The 12732-nt window shown below is 44.5% G+C and overlaps 1 protein-coding gene across 2 annotated transcripts in view; it reads left to right on the plus strand.

Moving 5' to 3' along the window:
• Positions 1-12732, plus strand: part of WDFY2 (WD repeat and FYVE domain containing 2) — a 450542-nt gene that overhangs the window by 359648 nt on the left and 78162 nt on the right. For both annotated transcript variants that reach the window (XM_069205445.1, XM_069205447.1), the window contains one exon: positions 5553-5658. In XM_069205445.1, the coding sequence (XP_069061546.1) occupies positions 5553-5658 (106 nt within the window). The remainder of the gene's footprint in view (positions 1-5552; positions 5659-12732) is intronic.

Below are 12732 nucleotides of genomic sequence, written 5' to 3' on the forward strand. Positions count from 1 at the left end.
GTCAAAACAGTATTACTAATGATGCTGACACAGTATAAGTGGTTGAGATCTAACACCCGTCAAAGTGACATTTAGGTTTGTGATATCAGTTGGAAAAGGAATGTTATTGTCAGTCCTCGTGTTGGATCAAATTGCTATAACAATAGGCCCAGGTTGTACCATAGAGTTTGTGTCTTTCCAAGACTGTGGTCATATTTAAGAGCCCATCACGTATGGAAGCAGACAGCTTTGTGTTCTTCCACTCTAATAAAACTGTTATCTGATAGAGACTTTTAGTTGCAGATTCCTTACCTTAGAATTTTCCCCCATGCGTCAGACAGGGTCCAGTAATTTTTTTTCTTCAAGCAATACCCTTGTGCGTCAGTAGGTGGCGTCGGTCGACTCTGCGGGTGTTGTTGGGGTTGTAGTCGCTGTGACGATGTTGGAAGTAGCACATAGATGCCGCCTCAGTGCAGTGACGTCAGTTCTTTTCTTTCCGTGACATGTGCTCATCCGGAGAGAGCTACCCTGGTCTCTTTTTGACTGATTTTGACCCTTTTTCTAAATTCCTGTCCCAACATTCTATGCTTGAGAGCCTTGTCATCCAGGAATCCTCTTCCTCTTGTGCATTCTCTTCCGCACCCCCGGATAGGGAATCAAAAAGGCTGGAACAATTTGGGAATAAGATGTTTTCATCCTCCAGTCTCGCTCTGCGGTCTGTGAACACTGCATGCCTTTTGGGCCGCTATACCCTCTCTCTATGGGATACGGTTGCACAGGTTCTGCCGCAGATACCGGGGGAGGCCCGTGCTATTGTCTCCCAAGCTGTCACCGATGGGAGAGATGCTGCAAAGTTCACGATCCGATGTGGGCTGGACACGACTGACTCTCTAGGTAGATCGGTTGCGACGACGGTGGCCTTGAGGTGCCACGCCTGGTTGCGTACATCTGATTGTTCAGGGGATGTCCAACAAACTCTTACAGACATGCCTTTTGGCGGCTTCTGTCTCTATGAAGATAAGGTGGACTCGGCTTTGGAGAGATTCAAGGACTCCTGGGTTACGGCTCAGTCCCAAGGCCTTTCCACTGCCCCTTGACCCCAACAGTCCGCCTTTCGCTCCTTTCGTGGCCAAGGAAGGGGCTTCCTGTTGCATCCCCATCTCAGCCACCGGTACCACCCATGCTGTTAAGCCACTGCATTGGCCTGAACGCATAATCCCACGTGGGAGTGGGACAGGGACCCAGAGGTCTGCCCACTCCACCCTGCCCCCGCTGCAGCCTGCAAACCCTCCTAGTCTTTCCCCCTCACTCCAATCCAGTTGGCGGCAGGATTCACAATCGCCTGCCCCACTTGGAATCCATCACTACAGACAGGTGGGTATTACAGATTGTTTGAAGGGGCTACTCCCTCCCCTTTGAATCTGCCCCACCACCCATGCCTCCATCAGTCAGCCATCTTCCAGAGGTTTATTTGGAACTTCTCCGCCAGGAAGTTGCGGCTCTCTTGGCCAAGGGGAGCCATAGAGAAGGTCCATGTGCCAGAAGTAGGTTGTGGTTGTTTTTCACGCTACTTTCTGGTGCCCAAAAAGGACAAGGGCTTACGTCCTAGACCTTTGGGACCTCAATTAATTCCTCAAGAAAGAAAAATTCAAAATGCTCACCCTGGCTAAGGTCCTGTCTGCCTTGGACCCAGGAGACTGGATGGTAGCGTTGGACTTGCAGGGCGCTTATTTCTGCATTCCCATCCTGCCTGCCCACAGACGTTACCTACGATTCGTGGTAGGTCACGAGCACTTTCAATTTACCATGCTCCCCTTCGGCCTTACCAACACCCCTCTGGTGTTCATGAAAGTGATGGTGGTGGTTGAGTTCATCTGCGCAGGTTAGGGGTTTCAGTCTTCCCTTACCTTGACGACTGGCTGTTGAAGGCGGACTCCCACCTTCAGACTACAGTGAACCTCCTGCACACGCTGGGGTTCACTCTAAATGTGCCAAAGTCACACCTGACTTCCTCTCAGATGCTCCCTTTCATCGGAGCTGTTCTGGACACAGTGCAGTTTCGGGGTTATCCTCCCGAAAAGTGAGTCCAAAATATTCAGGCTATGATTCCAATCTTTCAGCCCCCGTCTTGGGTTTCGGTGAGACTCACTCTGACCTCCTGCATCTTGCTAGTGACACATGCCATATGGCATATGCAGGCTCTGCAGTGGGCCTTGAAGTGGGCGCAGCATCAGGGAAATCTCTCAGAGATGGTCCAGATCTCAGAGGGGACTGCGAAAGACCTGCAGTGGTGGCTTTCAAATCTGCATTGGGTCCACGGCATATCCCTTTCCCTTCCCCAGCCAGATCTATCCATATTGACAGATGCGTCACTTCTGGGATGGGGCGGCCACATGTGAGAGGCGGAGATCAGAGGCCTCTGGTCTCCAGCGGAGTCTGGATCCATTTCAATCTTCTGGAGCTTCGGGCAATCAGGCTTGCGTTGAAAGCATTTCATCCCTCTCTCAAAGGGAAAGTAGTGCAAGTGTTCATGGACAACACTACTGCCATGTGGTACTACAACAAACAGGGCGGAGTGGTGTTCTGGACCTTTTGTCAGGAGGCATCACACCTCTGGACATGGCTGGAACATCAGGACATTACCCTGGTGGTTCAACATCTGGCAGGCTCTCTGAACACCAGAGCAGACGAACACAGCCATCGATGCATAGCCGATCACGCATGGCATCTCCATCTGGAGGTGGCACAAGGTCTCTTTCAGCAGAACAATCTCCACTATCATGCGTGGTAATTGAGCGGCAGCAGTTGACCGCTTTTGACCTTCCACCCAAAGTCTGTGATGTTATCTTGCCAGCGAGGCGTCCCTCTACCAAAACGTTATACGCCTGTCATTGGCATAAATTTGTGGCATGGTGTACCAACAAATCTGTTGATCCCCTCTTTGCTCTTCTTTCTGAGGTTCTTTCGTTCATCCTTTCTTTAGCCCAGCAGGGCTCTGTTTTGGGCACCCTAAAAGGGTATTTATTGGCTATTTCGGCCTTTGTTAGGTTACCTGATCAGCCCTCACTCTTTACGTCTCCTATTGTCAATCGATTCCTTGAAAGTCTCACCCATTTATTTCCTTCCACTCCTTTTATCATGCCTCAGTGGGACCTCAATCTTGTCCTTACTTTCTTAATGTGTACTCCTTTTGAGCCGATGCACAATTGCCCTTTACGGCTCCTCACTTTCAAGACTGTTTTTCTTGTTGCCATCACTTCTGCTCGCAGAGTGAGCTTCAAGCTCTTTCTTTAAAGCCCCATACTTGTCTGTGCACCCTGACAAAGTGGTATTGCGCACTAAGGCATCCTTCCTTCCCAAGGTGGTTATTCTTTTTCATGTAGGCCAGTACATCACCTTGCCTACTTTTTATGCACCCCAACATCCTTCTCATAAGGAGGAGAGACTCCACCATCTGGACCCAAAAAGAGCGTTGGCATTCGATCTAAATTGCACAGTGAAGGCAGAGGTTCTAGAGCAAATGCCCAAAGAGCAGCTATTGAAAGAGTCCAATGGGATTTTGATCTGGAAACCTTTCAGATATAAGATGAGATACCCTCCCAGATGAGGCGGGCCAGCTTCCATGAGAATGTCCTATGTGGAAAGTCTCCCAGCCCTTCTCCACAATTCCATTAATGGTTTGAGTTCAGTCTGTATGGCGTTCCAAAAAATCTTGTGTGTTGATCAAAATATGCATTACATTCAGTTTGTGGTGCTCTTTGAAAGATGATTGGATTTCCAGATGTTAACCTCTGCTTTCATATGGATAGGATACTGCTCTGAGGCTGAATGTAGTGTGTACCTCTTGTCCTATGTATTGAGTTCAGGTCTATAGGTACATGGTAAAATGAGTTTGTAAGACCTTGCTGCTGTGTGACAAACCTGTTAGAGTTTTTCAAGAACTTCTCTAGGTCGTCAAATGATGAAAGGTTTGGGTACCAAGATTCTAATTGTTTTAATACCAGCTTTGATCCTAGACTCCCAGACCAATGTATCTCCCTGTAGTTAAAATTTTCTTATTGTGCTATAATAATAAGAACAACCATAATTTCATACTATGCCCCCATTTTCTTCTCAGAAAAACAAAATAGTGTTCCCTATAATTTTATTGGAGTGCAGCACTTTGAACATTCTACTCATGACATTAGTTACTAGGTGAAGGGGAGAACCGGATCTTTTCCTATTTGTAGCCACAAAAGAGGAATATCCTAGTCCTCTCTGAACCATTTAGATGAAACTGAAAGGTTGTTCGAACTGTTTGGAAAGAGTGATTTCACCATAGTATTTTTGCTAGGCAAAGTTTAAGTGGAAGATTGGCGTTTTAGATCTGTTTTGACCTGTGTGAAAATGTTGGAGATGTACTTGTCTCTTTCTGGAGATACTGAACACTTATCCATAGGATAATGTCAAGCTGTTACAGCCCGACGCTTCTGGAAAGCAAGCAATGTTATAAATTAGTTGCATTTCTAAGTGGGTGGTATATCAAGTCCCAAATGCCCTACACTGATCTAGTTCCATCACACTGAGATTTATGTTAAACTTTGGTGTAATTCGAAAACTGCATGGATGGGACTTCAATTGCTAAATAGAAAGCCAGTTCAGATAACAAGGAGCTCAAACACATAAATCTAACTTTCTTAGGTCTAATACCAAATGAACAACACAAATGTGGCCAATTGAAGTTAATATTGTTTGGAATTATTTTAAGATGCCCTGCACAGCTAACCATACCAGTTCATGCAGGCTGTTTCTGTTGCCATTGTGTTCCTAACTTTGAAAATGGCATGTCCACTGTAAAAGCCTAAGGTCGTTAGGCAGTGACAGGACAGCCACAGGGCACTCTGCTCAAATAACCATGTTCGTAGGTTTCCTGAAATTTAGATGGAAGTCTGTTTCTAAAAGGAATTTAACCAGTCTGCACGTCGCCACTTTCTCTCCTCACTGTATCTTGGGATAATCAGGGGATTCATAGTAGAATCGTTAATTATTTTGGCTAGAAATTAGGGCATAAATTGTTTTGTTAATAACTGGCATGCCAACTTGGAGAGTCTTTTGTAGAGTATTCCACAATTTAAATTTCCCTTTGCTGGCAGCAAATAACAATTCCCAGTCTGATGGTGCAGGTTCAACAGATAGTTGGTCATTGCTTCCTGTTTTCAAACTTTAAAGAAATGATGGCACTGATTGCTGCATATTGCTTCGACTAAGGTGAAAGGTAAGCTATTTTATACGAATAGCTTCATTTGGGAAAAGAATGACTGCATTAACCTGCGGTATCATTATAAAGTGTGAAGTCTAATTTCCATTGTGATCCAGCTGACTCAGCAAAGTTAAGATGAGAAGGGAGTGAGATTGTGGAGCAAAGGAGATGATTGCAATGGTGCTTAATAGCTGAGTTCTTTGGTTATATTGTGTTGCAGCTTTTCAATACAATACAGTATTAATCCATTTAGTTAATTACTGTAGTAACAAGAGGTGATTATACACAGCTTCAGTTTTCAGTAATTAATACACAATTTGTATTTTTCCTATAGTGACAAGATACAGTCTATATCGTATGCTCATCATACACGACAACTCATATCTTGCAGCGCTGATGGGGGGATAGTTGTTTGGAACATGGATATTGAACGGCAGGAGGTACATGTTTATTTTGTTCACTTTATAATTTTCTTAAAAGTAAGCCAAAACAAAACTGTACTTATTGGCATCAAAAGCTTTACATGTTCTGTTACAAAACTACACTTTTATTGCAATTGAAATTTTATTTTGAGAGTATCAGCATTTCAATAACAAGGGACTCCTATGGAGCTGCTTTTTATCTATCAGCAGATCTGTGGCCTCTGGTCCTTTGGGGGTAATGCTTGAAACGTCTTGATGTGAATGGTGCATGGAAAGAAGATGATAGTCTGTTCCAAGAATGTCCAATGAGGTCCTGAAAGGCCAGAACATGCTAGAATTTCAGATTATTCACACTAATCTAGATGGTAATATTATCTAGGTGCAGATTCCTTACCTTATTATTTTCCCCAGGCGTCAGACTGGATACTGAGATTTTTCTTGAGCAGTACCTCTGCGTGCCGTTAGGTGGCGTCGATCGGTTCTGCGTCAGTCCTCAGCGTGGTCCTTGCTGGACATGACATTGCTGTTCATATACCAACGCCACCCCAGCTCACTGACATCAGTTCTTTTCTTTCAGCGCCAGCCAACGCTGATCCAAAGAGAGCTACCCCTCAGTAAATTTTTGACTGTGTTTTTTTTCTTGACTTTTTGTCCACGTTATTTTGAGTTGTTTAACTTCCGGTGCGTCAAGGATTTCATTGAGGAAGACCATGTTTAAGCCCTGCGGATCTTGGCATGGGTCAGTTTCCATGATTGATCCATACCTCATGTGGACCCGAAGTTGTGCTTAGAGTGTCGGGCCATGAATCCGAAGGTTTTAAGGGAGTTGTCCCTAAAGTTGATGGCGGCCCGACACCCGAGTGTGCGCAAGACGAGATCCCGGTCGAGAGAAAGGTCCCAGGAGCAGTCACAGAGTCCTTTATAATCGTAGTTGAACTCCAAGTCCTCGTGGCGATTGGGTAAGTCAAGGCACAAGAAGAAAAGCAAGAAGTCAGTTTTCTTCAACTTCTCCTCGCCAATCGGCTTACAAGACGAGGAAGCGTCAGCGCTCTAGTTGTCTTTCTGAGGAGCCTGAGCTGACTCCGTGCCTCCCTAAGTTACCAGGCGCCGGAGCGACCCCTGCTCTACTTTGTGAATTTCATGAGGCCATGCGTCTCATTTGTGGGCAGCCCGACTTCCCTGGAGCGCTTTCGGGCCGAGTGGAGTTGGAAGGTGCTATGGACACTCTCAAAGGTTGTTTATCTGAAATTTCTGCTTTTTTGAGGCTGTCTGATCAACCTTCATTGTATAAGTCTCCTTTTGTAAATAAGTCACTCAAAGGTCTTACACATATGTTTCTTCCTTCCCTATTCATCATGCCCCAATGAGATTTGAGTTTGGTTTTGACATTTCTGATGAGCGCTTCTTTCGAGCTGCTCCAGAATTGTCCTTTCAGGCTTCTCACTTTGAAAACATCCTTTCTTGTGGCTATTACCTATGTGCGCAGGGTGAGTGAGTTGCAGGCAATGTAATTTAAGCCGTCCAACCTTTCCATGTATCCTGACAAAGTGGTGCTTTGCAATGAGGCTTCCTTTTTGCCAAAAATGGTCATGTCCTATCATGTAGGCCAATCCATCACCTTGCCTACCTTTTACGCACCCCCAAATCCTTCTAAGGCAGAGGAGAGACTTCGCTGCCTGGACCCAAAAAGAGCATTGACGTTTTACCTTGATCGTAAAAAAGAGTTACGGGTGGATGACCAACTCTGTTGGTTATGTGGGTGTGAATAAACATCAGGCTGTGCAGAAGTGGACTTTCTCCAGGTGTGTCATCCTCTGTATTAGGATCTGCTACACACTGGCCAAAAAGAACTTTACGGATGATTTGCATCCACATTCTACCCGAGCAAGAGCTGCAACCATTGCGTTAGCATGCAGAGTTCCAATCCTTGACATCTGTCAGACAGCAACGTGGGCATGTCTGCACACGTTTACTAAACACTACTGCCTGGACAGTCTGGTCTGAGGTGACAGGTATTTTTCCCGTTCGGTCCTGCAGGACTTTCTAGTATGATCTTAGTTCGCAGACCCACCTCCTGGAATGGTATTGCTTGGGTATCTATTTTAAGGTAAGCACTCTGGTCACTAGTCTCTAGCAGATGGACGAGTTACTTAACCTTTGGTAATGCCTTATCTGGTAAAGACAATATCGAGTTGCAGATTCCTTAATGGCTTACCCATTCTCCCTGCTCTGTGAACTAATTTCTAGGACCAGGGACCTCCCTTTCAGGGCCCTAGTTTTGACGCACCAGTGGTCAGTATTCTTCATGACTCTGCGCTTCTGGCTTGGAAAGTTGTGAAAAGAAGCTAAAGTTGGCGCACCGAGGTGGCACCTATATGGGAACCCCAATGCCACATCCGGTGTGGACAGCGCCGATATTAGAAGTGGAGCTAATTGATGCCACCTAATGGCGTGCTGGGGTACTCCGCAAGAAAAGTCTCTGAATCCAGACTGGCGCCAGGAGGAATTTTTAAGGTAAGGAATCTGCAACTAGATATTGTCTCTGTCAGTTAAGGCAATACCAAAGGTAAGTAGCTTGTCCTTTGGTACCACTTAACTGTGTCAACAACACTACTGTTAACTTTCCTGTCACAGACGGGGGTATCTTGCTCCCCTGATTTTTGCATGCTAGCTTTGGATTGTTGATGGCATACTCTGGATAAAGAAACCTGATAGTCAGCTACCTTTTTCCACTACTAGTGGGTAACACACAGGAAAGTAATGCCTCTGAAGATTTTTGAAACCTGCAAACTAAATAATTTTGTATCCAGGGTCAATGTGCAGTACAGTCTCTTGTGTTACGGATGGCAGTCACCCTTGCAACTGAAATTTTATCCCACTATGGTTATAAATAAGTTTAGTCTTATACCAAAAGCCTTAAAACAGGAATATAAATAGTCAAATCACTTCATTATATTCAAAAACGAAAAACAGATAATGTTACAAGCATTTAAATTGTTATCATAAAAAACATATTAAATTAAAATGTTTAAAATCTGTTACAGACTTCTACATCAACTGTAGCGCAGTACTTCTTTCTCAGATGACACACAGATTTAAGAAACATGGGCAAGCTAAAAACCATTGATTCTCTTGTGCCTGTTCTTAATGTATGAAAAAACAGTTCATATTTGGGTACCCTTAAATGTCAGATAGGAACTATCCACTTTCTACAAAGGTGGACATACGTTCTTCAGAAAAATAGCAACTGTGCAATAGTTTCCTTTTCAGTCTTGCAAACTGGGCATTTGATTGTTACTGCAAAACTGGGCCATTAGTGCAAAGTCTGTTCGGCAGAAGGATCCCATATCTAAACTTAACATACAATTTTCTGGCTAAAGATGGTGTGATAGTATCCATAAATGGTTCAAAGCTGGATATACATTTAAATTGAAGAAAAGCATCAATAAGAGGTCCATGCTTAAGGTTAGTAACAAGCCTTTCTGTTACATACAACTAATATTTTTATTTTAGATGTTCCTTGGTGATCTGTGGGATATCCTTTGGGTTTTTCCAAATCACTTCTAGGCCAAGTAGACAAAAGCATGATCTAACATATTTAGGCCTTGAAATACTTTAGTACACATCTAATATGATCACACAGCAAATGCTACCTTACTGAATGATAGTTCATCTGTATACCAGAATTGATGCCAACATTACAATAGCACGCCTGGGCCCATCTTTGCCTGACAGAGGCCAGGCTGGGCCACTCCCCTTGGTCTTCTCTTTTGGATTGTGGCAGTCTGAAGTATGAAGAAAACAAATGCTATCTCCAGTAAACCCGTGCTTTCACCTGCTGCCTCAGGAATTTCAACCATTGATGGGTTGTTTTAAAGGAGATCGAACGTGCAGACCTGACAGAGGACAGCATTTCTTCTTGTTACTTGAACTTGATCCCTTCCTTGGGTGACCTTTCATCATACTCTGTGCAGTCCGAATTTGAGCATCCCATTTCGCCAGTTGGGCCCTCCTCCCTGCCAAGTTTGTTTTCTGTCAGAGCCAGACCCATTAACTGAACCTGTGCAGGTGTCTTGTCAGTCACAGTGTTTGAGCTCAGTGATCAAAAGCAAGAGGAGGGCTGTTACTTCTAATGGGAAACCACGTTGACCCTGGCCAGCTCTAGGTAACAAACAGAGGATATATTACGACAGGGCTTGAACTCAATGGGTGACTTTGTTGACTTACTTAGGATGGAATTTGAGGCTGTATTATGTGCCAGACCCCTTTATTTCCAGATTGGTGCCAATTGAAGCTGACTTGAACAAGATCGTGGAGTGTGAGGGAAGAAGGCTTGGCGACCCCACTGCATCTGGGCAGGGTAAACATGGAAGCTCTGGGTACTCAACTTCCATCCCTGGCAGCTCTGTTAAATCCCCAGGTGGTGATTGTGATTCTGCAGCTGGAACTGGTTGTCAAACTGTGTCAGCCCTCGAAGGAAAAACAATGATGGCTCGCCAGGCAGTACTCGGCCACAGAAAACTAGGATAAGGGGCCGACAAACCAGCCAGGGGGTTCCCGTATTCATCTCCCGCCTGCATCCAGGGCCATATGTGATTGTTCTTGTTAATGTTCCTGTGCTGACTCTGGGGTCTGTTGAATCTAATATTGATGGGAAAAATAAGGTCACTCACTGACTAAGCTCTAAAACAAATCTCTCTGTCTGTTTTGCTGGTGACTTATTAATGGTGCGTACAGTTGGGTGGGTGGGCTCATGATCTAAGTGGTTTGACGGGGACTGTGTTGTAGTTAACTTCAGACAGCAAAGGACTGTTGGTGGTCTGATATATCAGGCCAAAAAAAGCATGATCAAGTCGAACATGATTCAGCTTTTGCCCCCATCCTTTTTCTACTACAACTTGGCTCCCTTGTTGACAAGTCTGTCTGTTCCAACAAACCTGTCACAATGCTCAGGAATTCCTATTTCTAACCGCTTTGAACCTTTTTCCATCATGACGAGTTTGATTGGCTCTGAACCCGGGCATATTAAGTGCAAGCCTTTGCCTATTGTTTCAGAGAATATAGGAATCACTGACTGATTAGCCTATTAATATGGTTGTCCCCGTGCCATGGCTGGTTAGTGGCTGCTCTTTCAAATCTCCTAACAAAGCTGAGGCTGGTCATCATGGAGCATGCTCAGTTAGAACATTGCAAGGTTCAGTGCCAAGATGGGATCCTAGGTTTGGTTGGGCTTTATCCATTAGTTTCATATTGTCTTTTTGCAGGAAATGTGGGCCACGGAGGATGTCTTTTGTGATGGCTTTGTAGGCTTTGCGCAGCATGCCCTTCGGTCAACTTCATGCAGGGCTAGTGCTGGTCTTTTAGCCTGGTTTAAGGTTAAGATAATGATACAAGAAGCAGACTTTTTCAGGCCTTTCATTAAAAACGAGCACCAAACCCTGGGTTAGTTATTGTGAACTTTTATAATGATTATGTATCCATTATGTTTAATAAGAACTTCAATGATATTTTTTCTTTTATTGACTCCTTGTATATCAGTCCTTTGTGTACATGGGAAAGCTTTGATTGGCTGGTTGCAGGAGATTTGTAATGCAAAGCTGGGGGGTTACTTTGTGTCTTACTGAGCCTCAGCTGTCTGAATTTGTCCAATGTTCGTATTCATCTCAGGACCATGATGTCAAGGGTGCTCTGCTCTTCCATATGCTTGTTAATCACAACTTATGCAATGCCTTTGGCTTTCTTGACCAAGATACTGCCAAGGTAGCCACATTCACTGGAAGGAGTCGGTGCTCAACCATAGAATGTTTTTGTCACTCAAAATTTGTCCACCAGAAACATTGATGGCGGAGTCATCCCAGATATCTTTAGTGGCCAAAACCCTCTTCACCTCTCTATGAATCAGTTAGTGAAAAGTAAAAGGGGTGCCATGGTGGGTAATTCTTTGTTAAAGTTTAAGGGCAACCTAATTAGACTGGTATGGACGCATGCAGATATTGCACACGTTTTTGCTAAGCTTGTGGCTGGCAATCAGACTAATATTTTAGACTGCTTCTCCCTAGAAGCCAACAGTCAGCTGGTAGTTTATTCCTTTGTGGCTCTGGGCTGTGCTATAAAAGCGATCCTCATGAAGAAGGCTAAAGCAAGCGATCAGGGTGCAGCTCCATGGTTTGACAAAGCCTGTAGGTTGTTGTTTAACAAATTACATCTCACCTTGAGGAAATCACCAAAGAACAGGGAGGAAATTGCCAACTGCAGGAAAGAACATACATAGGCTTTGTTAGTGAGGAAAGTCGAGGTGAGAAGTATGTACTGGGGTGGGTTGGTTCGGGCATGCACTCTTAAAGACTATAGGTCCTTCTGGAATTTGGTCAACAAATATTCCCTGGCGATGCACCCATCAGGCTTTTAATTGTAATTTTGCCCTGGAGGAATGGGTGAACCATTTTTGGCACATATACGACTGGATTGACAGTGCGCGTAGCGGGCCAGAACCTGCTAAACCTAACTTTCCTATTGAAATCTCGTTCTCTCTGGAGGAGGTCATAACGGCTGTGCAGCAGAGTCCAGCTAGCAAAGCTCCTGGCCCTGATAGCATCCCAGTGAACTTGTATAAGGACAGTATTAATTTTTTAGACCCCCGCAAATCTTTTTAACTCCTTGTGGGGCTTGGTTTCCTGAAACCTGGACGTTTGCAACTATCGTCCCAATATTTAAAAAAAGGGAACAGGCAGATTCCGGCCTGTTACGGCCCCCTTTCCCTATTAAACTCCTCTTTTAAGCTTGTTGGTACAGACGTTCCAACAATTAAGCATAGATTGGTGCTAATGCTCCTCTGTGTCGACGACGCTGTCTTGTTAGCTAGAACCCCACATGGAGTTAAGGCCCTCATTGATGGTTTTGTGAGTTTCATGGAAAGCCTTAACTTAGAAGCCAACAGATCCAAAACTTTCATAATGTTCTGTAGCCCAAACAACGTGAAGACCTGAACACTTAGAATTAAGGGCAAGCATACTGAGAGAGTGCCATCTTTCCCATACTTAGGAGTCATGTTTGATGAAAACCTTAGTTGAACGTCATGCATGGTCAATAGAA

This window comes from Pleurodeles waltl, chromosome 8 (genome assembly GCF_031143425.1).
Source record: "Pleurodeles waltl isolate 20211129_DDA chromosome 8, aPleWal1.hap1.20221129, whole genome shotgun sequence".
In the NCBI taxonomy this organism is placed as follows: Eukaryota; Metazoa; Chordata; class Amphibia; order Caudata; family Salamandridae; genus Pleurodeles; species Pleurodeles waltl.